At 45.0% G+C, this 7,860-nt stretch overlaps 1 protein-coding gene across 2 annotated transcripts in view; it reads right to left on the bottom strand.

Moving 5' to 3' along the window:
- Positions 1 to 2,574: 2,574 nt before the first annotated feature.
- Positions 2,575 to 7,860, bottom strand: part of SLC13A3 (solute carrier family 13 (sodium-dependent dicarboxylate transporter), member 3) — a 16,663-nt gene continuing 11,377 nt past the window's right edge. The window contains exons 7-12 of one of the 2 annotated variants that reach the window (XM_010185030.1): positions 7,533 to 7,637; positions 5,902 to 5,999; positions 4,505 to 4,617; positions 3,873 to 4,034; positions 3,374 to 3,511; positions 2,575 to 2,769 (exon numbers count right to left, since the gene is read on the bottom strand). In XM_010185030.1, the coding sequence (XP_010183332.1) occupies positions 2,584 to 2,769; positions 3,374 to 3,511; positions 3,873 to 4,034; positions 4,505 to 4,617; positions 5,902 to 5,999; positions 7,533 to 7,637 (802 nt within the window). In that variant the 3' untranslated portion in view covers positions 2,575 to 2,583. The remainder of the gene's footprint in view (positions 2,770 to 3,373; positions 3,512 to 3,872; positions 4,035 to 4,504; positions 4,618 to 5,901; positions 6,000 to 7,532; positions 7,638 to 7,860) is intronic. The other variant, XM_010185037.1, reaches the window with a different exon arrangement.

The raw sequence follows: 7,860 nt of genomic DNA, 5'->3' as shown, positions 1-7,860 counted from the left end.
AAAATCTCTGTTTAAAAAAAAATAAAATCAAGGATGCCAGAGGACCCCTGCTCTCACAGATGTCTGGATATGAAAAAGCAGAATTAAGTAATGGTGTCGTCTACATGCTTTAAACCAGATCTTCTGGGGAGCCCTGGGAAACACAGAGACTGCTGGCAGAGGTGGCATAAGCCAGGTCTGATTGAAGTTCAGGATCCAGGTATTCCTCACAGCTTTCTCAGGTCTGCCAAGGCCCTGCTGTGTGCCCTTGGGAAAAGTGCTGGTCCCATCTCTGCCTCAATTTCCCATGTTGACAAGGAGATAATAAACCTCCCCTGCCTGCCCTTGTGAAATGCTTTCTGATTGCTGGATAGACAGTGCCACAGATGTGCCAGAAAGGTGGGCATGATTTTTGGAGACTTCTACGCAAACTCTGTGGTCTCAGTTCTGCTTTCATGCCCAAATAAAACCACTCTCCTATATTTGACTAGGATGCACCATGCCAGCACTGAGGCTGCAAGTAAACCTGCAACCCCAGCATCTGCAGCAGAGCTGGACTGGATGTTACCCTTTGAGCCTCGAAATTAGATGATCCAAAGGTCCCGGCAGCCTGTGCTCCAGGCTGCAGGGACAGAGTCAGCTCTGTTCCAGTGACTGACCCTGATCTCCCACAGCAGCAGCTCCAGCCGCAGGGCAGTGGGACAGTGAGGCTCCTTCCTGCGGCTCCCAGCCACACAGGGAACAGCCCGTTCCTGGCCCTGGGACAGCCGTGCCGTGCCGTTCATGGGACAGCCAGCTGCGAAAGGGACTGTAGGGAGCAATGTTCCCTTCACCAGCCAGTCCAGGCATGACGAGGAGCATCCACGCAGAGCAACAGTGCCCAAATCCAGCGCTGAGCTGGCACAGAGCTGCTCTGGGGAAGCAGGACAGAGACATGGGGTATCTCTAGCAAAAGTGGCTTCTGGGTCTGCACCTTTATCACAGCAGCCCTGAGATGCTGGGCTAGGAGCCTTCCCAGTCTCTTTGCTCTCAGGACTCTGTTTTGGCTCAGACTAGGAGCGAAACCTCACTGCCCTCCTCCTCCTGGGGAACTACTGCCCAAATCAGGAGGTGAAGCTAGGGGAGGGGGAGGCTCAGGCTTTGCTTTTCTCCTCTCAATCTACAGAGCAAACAGGACGATGTGATGTGCTAACAAATGTGCTTTATTGTACGTTTTCCACAATCATTAAGGATTTCGTTGAACTTAAGGATTTTGTTGAACATTAAGGATTTTGTTGAACTTGTCTGATCAAAGTTCAATTGGTTTTAGCGGTTTTAGTTCAACCTCAGTGAGTCCCCACGCACCACGTGGCCTTTGGGTAACCCCCACAGCAGCAGCTGTGGCTGATGGGCATCACCCTGCCACCTCTCCCACCTGGCTCCAGGGTTTATCAGCAGCACATTGGATTCCTACCCCAGGCCATTCCATCTTGCCGGCTCTACTGGTTTACATCATCAGAGAAATCCATCCCAGTACAGGGATCCAGCCACTCACCTTCCCTAAACCAAGAATCATATCCTTCATCTTTCAATCCATCTCTTTCAGTGGCTGAGCTTTTAAATTAAATATTTTAGATTCTTACAGAAAATAAAAAATCAGATAAAACAGTGATTAAAATCGCAGTCAATTTGCAATGCTTTCATTGAAAGTACCCAAGCAATCTGATTTTAAAAAGATGTTAAGAATCAAAGCCTACTTTTCAGAAATGTCAATAATATTCCAATGAAACTTATCCACTGGCCTGTAAGTCAGTGGGTCACTCATGAGTGAGTCAATCTCACAAACCTAAGACTGGCCACATTCACCACTAGTGAAACACCACTGATGTCCAAAATTACATCAGAAATTAATTTGGTCCCAAACCCTCATCTGTGTACTCAGTGCAAAGAACCAGGCAGCAATTACTATGCCAGGTTTTCAAAACACTGAATGTGTTTGAAAACAAACTGTTACTTTCCTGTTTCCAAAGCTTGGAGTAATGCACTGAGTCCTACCAACACATCTCCTGAATCATCCCTTCATGCAAAAACCTGAAGAAATAATCTTCATCCTCCATGAGAGAATTACTCGTGAGATGGTAACGAGACCCCATCCTTCACATTCTGCTAGAAGTACCCAGCCACGCTGCCTTCCCCCGGTCAGATTCTGATACATTCACTCACATTGGGTTGCACACAAATAATCTGGTTGCCTCCACCCTGTTCCCAGGGCTACTCTCCAAATGAGGTATGGTATCAGAAGCTAGAGCAGCAAAGCTCAGTAGCTTTCATAGGGGGAGAGGCATCTACTTAAAGATGCTCAATGCTCACAGGTCTGTCCAGTTAACAACAACCTACGATTGATGGACTCTAGGAGAGCCCCATTGGTACCTGCGGAAGGTGGAGAAAGATCTTCAGAGAAAATAACAAATGGATGTTGTGACACTGACCAGTTACTTCTAAATAAAATTAAACCAGAAGGTCCCATACAGTGAGAGCAGCCACACGGCTTTCTCCTGTGCATACTCTGACGATTCCAGTGCCCAAGTCCTAAGTGAGTGAGTCCTTCCCCAGGGGTGGCTTTGTTCATATTTTATTTAGTGCACTTAAAGTGACATTTTCTACAGCTGTCAAGACTGAGGTGGTATTTTCTGCATGGATGTTGGCCCATGCAGGGAAGGTCCCCAGCTGGAAGATGCTCTTGGCCCATGTGTTCATAGCCAAGCTAAGAAGCAGGACTCCCATAAGATTCATGAGCAACCCAGTTCTTGCCTACAAGAGAAATACAAAGACAACTGTTGAGTTTAGACTGGATATCTACAGCATGTGAAGCATGAAGCTATTTGAATATAAACAACATAAAAATGGAAGGCTTAATTGCTGTTAATATTAGCAACATCTTAAGCAGGCTTTCTTAAGCCATAAAGGCCATTCTGCAGATGCTTACCAAGCTTTGATCTATCAAAAACATCAACATCTGTTTAGCCTCAGGAATGTGAGCAGGAACTGGGACTGAGCCTAATTTTACTCAGAAGCTTCATTTCACTGAGCTCGGGAACTTTTCCTGCAGCCAGAAACCTATGAAAATTGAGCTACTGACACTAGCAGGAACAGGAGCAGGGTCTGGGAGATGCTGAGCACATCAAGACAATTTTGTTACCATTTGGAGCCATAGTGGACCCAAATTTCATGGGGCCAGACATCATATAGGCTCCTTCCATATCTCTGTGCCTTCAAAGATTGCAGAAAACAGTATCAGACCTCTGTCTTTTCACTGTACTACATATTGAAGTAGTAACAATGTGAAAAATTCCCTTTTTAAACAGCCCACTCAGGCTGACTATTTTCAGCATTTTCTGTATCTAAAAGAACTTACCATATCCTTGACCATTAAGTGTCCAGAAGAAAATGCAATTGAGTTAGGAGGTGTTGAGACTGGCAGCATGAATGCGTAGGAGCATCCTATAGTTCCTGGTATCATTAAATAGAGGGGATTTACTTTCAGCCGAATGGCCTTGAAAAACAGAAAGGAACAGAAATTGTACCTTAGGAATTAGCAGTAATATACAGATGCATCAAAGAATACAAATAGCTAGTGCACCGTGCTGAGCTGTATTCCACGCTCCACGATAAACAATCGCAGATCTCACCATCAACACGTGAAGGATTATTATCCTTCAGTGTCCACATGATGCTACAGGGCCTTGCTTTGTTGCTCCCAAGGATTTCAAAGGGCCTGAAGCCCAGGAGCAGGAGAACCATATGGTTCTGTCCCAGCCTGTCCCAGCAGAGACACAATACAAACCTGCTCGAGCAAGGGGCACAGCGATGAGGAGAGCAGAGGAGCAGTGGGTCTTGCCATGGGACTACCTTACCAGCTCTGCCAGGACAGGCAGAAAGATGATAATAGTGGCTGTGTTGCTGGCAAACTCAGTGAATAAGGCAATGACAATCGTGATGAGGATGACAGCCACGGGCGGTGGTACACCCTCTAAGGGATGCAGACGGCCTCCGATCCACACAGACAAACCGGACTCCTGCAGAAGAAGAAAGCAAAGAAGCTGGAGAGCAGAGCTCCTGCGTCCTTGCAGGTGAACTGGTCTTCTCCTAGAACTGCAAATTACACATGGCCTTCACTGACCCACACAAGCACCTCTGTGCAGTGCCCTCAGGGTATTTAACTGCAAGCAGTTTGAAATGAGTTGCAAGATTTCTTAACCTCCTTAGTTATCTGCTGCACATTGTTATCACTTGGAGTTGAAAAACAAAAGATGTGTAGATCTGGTACTTAGGGACATGGTTTAGTAGTGGACTTGGCAGTGCTGGGATAACGGTTGGACTGTATCATCCTAAAGGTCTTTTCCAACCCAAGCAATTCTATGATTGAAGTGTTGTGACCCCACAGATGCATTTCTGAGAGCCAAATGAGAACCCGAAGTCAAACCCTGATAAAATCCAGCTCTGTTGGGCATGATGACTGCAACATGGCACCTATGCTGGGCCTCACCTCACAGCCCTTTGCCATTGCAAAGCCTCCTCCAAGCAGCAAAATTATGTTCCAGGGCACTGTCTCTTGAGCCTTCCTCCATGTCAGCAGGGGCTGCGTCTCAGTGTTTGGTGCTAGATGAAGAGAAAACCTTGAGTCAAACACCCACCCCACCCACCCAAAGTGCAGCACGTCAGTCATCATCTGACAGAATTATATCATGAGGCTGACATCAGTGCTAAAGCTCACCAACCATGAGTTGCTTATGGTTAAAATACATGTATGGAGTCTCTTAAGCTAGACAATTAAAAGGTCATTTAACTTAATATCAGATCTTAAAAAAAAGGAAAAGAAAATAAGTTCTAGCCCTTAAAGTTTTGTTTGAGGCTTCAAAGAGGGAACATTTAACATCAAGTTAATATTCTCTCTGTAACAGATGTAAACATTATCCTCAACAAATGGGAATCAGTGGAAGAAAAAAATTTTCTAACATTTAAATTATGAAACAGTTTTTAATTTTCCACCTGCCATTCAACAGTTTGCCAGTGAGTTTTATAGCAGTGAGTTCATCTCCCCCAAAGGCCATCTCTTAATACATGATGAAGTGAGCTCTGTCATATGGAAGGATGCATTAATGGGACTGTAATTTTCTGTTGAACAAAGGCAAACATATTTTACCCAGAGGAGGCCTGATTAAACATATTTCTGTTTATGGACAGCCCAACAAATGTGCACAATTTAGAGCAGCCAATATTTTGTTCCCATAGACTCCAAGTGGTGCTGCAGCATCCATGAAAAGCCTTCATCAGCCACATCTCCACATTAAGACCATCTCTTATTCCAAGTGGTTTATGAATTAAAATTTGTATCTCATTGCTACTCAAGAGGAAAGACCCAAGATCTCAAAAGATTCCTGGTACCAAAACTTGCTGGAGAGTTTGGGCTTTAGGAGTTTAAATTCTAAGTTCTGGGAACTGAGGAATAGCCCCTGCTTTGAGTATGGACAACCTGCCCAGCTCTGCCCTCTCAGAGGTTCATGCTTCCCCCTGAGGGACAGGAATGGTTCAGGAGTCAGCAACCAAACCTCTGTGTCACCATTAGGTTTGCCACAGTACATAAACACCGATTTCAGTTCTCTTCAACCCACCATGACACCACCTCTGACAGCTACACAAGCAACTGAGTCATTCCTGCCATCAGCAGCAGGGCAGCGACTGCTAAACCTCTCCTGGCACTTCAGAAAAAAACCCTCTGTGTGATCAAATTGCACCTTCAAACCACGCTGCTCCAGATGGCCAGCACAGCAGCTGTGGGCTGCTGCGGGTCCAAGGGGGCTTAGTCTTGGCTCTTGCTCCGTGCCTGCCCTGCTAGAGCACAGGCAAGGGCAGAGGCCCTGCCCGGCGGGGTCTCCCACTCACCTTTAAAGTCAAACCACCACCTGAAGGAAGGTTTTTGTGAAGGGAAGAAGAACAGTATAATCACAATGGTGATTCCTGTAACTGCGTCTGAGATAAACCTGTCCAAAAGCAGCAGAAACACTTGTAAGAAGCACAAGACTGTAGAATTACAAAGTTTATGAGAACAGGGATTTACCAAAGAAGATTACAAATTTCCATCAGGTTTGAACAACGTTCATTGTTTAGGTTTTTTTCTTTTAATTCCCTGTCGAGCTACATTTCTACAATGTGCTGTGAACCCCCAAGAAAAGCTGCCCTACAAGTGCAAAAACCAAGATCTAATCCCCACCAGACTGATGCTGTGGCTGTTCTGACTGCGGAGTCACGCTCAGCCCAGGAAGAGTTGTGTGGACAAATTTCTTCAGCTCGTTGCAGGGAGGAAGACAGGCAGAGCCCACAGCATCTCATTTATATGAGCTCTTTGCAAAATGCTCAGACTCTAAGGTGAAAGGCAGGCTCCATCCAAGAAATAGCTTAAGTATGCTCCAGCTTTGGAGCCCTCAACACAAAAAGGACATTGAAGTGCTGGAGTGTGTGCAGAGGAGGGCCACAAAGAGGATCAAAGGGCTGGAGAACCGCTCCTACGAAGACAGGCTGAGAGAGTTGGGGTTGTTCAGACTGGAGAAGAGAAGGCTCCAGGGGGACCTTATAGCAACCTTCCAATACCTGAAAGGTGCCTATAAGAAAGCTGGGAAAGAGCTGTTTACATGTACTGCTTACATTGCTACTGTCATGTAGCAATAGGACTAGGGGTAATGATTTTAAACTAGAAAAGGGTAGATTTAGGTTGAATATTAGGAAAAAGTTATTCAATATGAAGGTGGTAGAGCACTGGCACAGGTTGCCCAGAGAGGTGGTGGAGGCCCCATCCCTGGAGCTATTCGAGGTCAGGCTTGATGGGGCTCTGAGCAACCTGATCTGGTAACATTGTCCCAATGCACGGGATTGGACTGGATGAGCTTTAAAGGTCCCTTCCAACCCAATGCATTCTATGATTCTATGTGTTTGATTGTAAGGAGCTATTAACTGATGAGGGAAAAGTCCATAACTACTTCATTGTATCAAGGAATCATTTATTAAACTAAGACTTTATTTATTTAAAACAAAACAAAACAACAAAAACAACTATGAAGGTATCTTCTGTTAAGAAATAACAGCACCTTCTTAGCTTTAGCAATCCCCAACTGCTATATCTGTTCATCTTCCCAAGATATGGTTGTCACAGGGGACACAAACCTGCCAAACAGACAGGAAAGCACTCGGGGGCAGCTCCTGCCATCTCTCCTCATTCTCCAGAACTCCAATGAAATCAGCAGCTTGCATAAGGAATTCCGTATTTTACTGTAAGTCTATCTATAAACAGCATTCCTAACATTTAAAGCCTAGGGATGGCCTCAGATAGACATATGCCAACTTGCCACCAGGCTTCATGTACCTCCTTCAGGAGACAGAAACAATAAAGCTGGCTCCGCTACTTGAAGCTCAGTTTAATTTATTCCAGGACATCTAAGTAATAGTATTAAGCAGAAATCTCTCAATGACTCGGAAATGCTTTTGAAAAATGTGACAGTGGAATTAAAATAAAATCTTACCCTGGTGCAAACAAGCTTGCCCAACCTGGAATGAATTTGGGATCCCTGGAGAAAAGCATGATCGCAAACATGCAGAAGAAGAAGAAAATTGCCTGTTCTGCAAACCTAAAATAAGAAATGCTGTTAAAGTGCTGATGGGCTAAAGGGGTGAATCGAAGCTAGGACAACCATTAAGCTCAGACTACCTGCACCTTGGGTGGGAAGTTAGGCTGGTTTTCTAAAAATAACTACAGTGAAACATTGGAATAGATTGTAAATCTATCTGCAAATATTTATATTTGCCAGTAATTATCTCTTATTGAAAGACATTAAGGAGAGAAGACAGGCA

The sequence above is a fragment of the Mesitornis unicolor genome, unplaced genomic scaffold, assembly GCF_000695765.1.
Source record: "Mesitornis unicolor isolate BGI_N332 unplaced genomic scaffold, ASM69576v1 scaffold8710, whole genome shotgun sequence".
Lineage (NCBI taxonomy): Eukaryota > Metazoa > Chordata > Aves > Mesitornithiformes > Mesitornithidae > Mesitornis > Mesitornis unicolor.
Note: the sequence above shows the minus strand (reverse complement) of the source record. Positions and strands in the feature narration are given on the sequence as shown.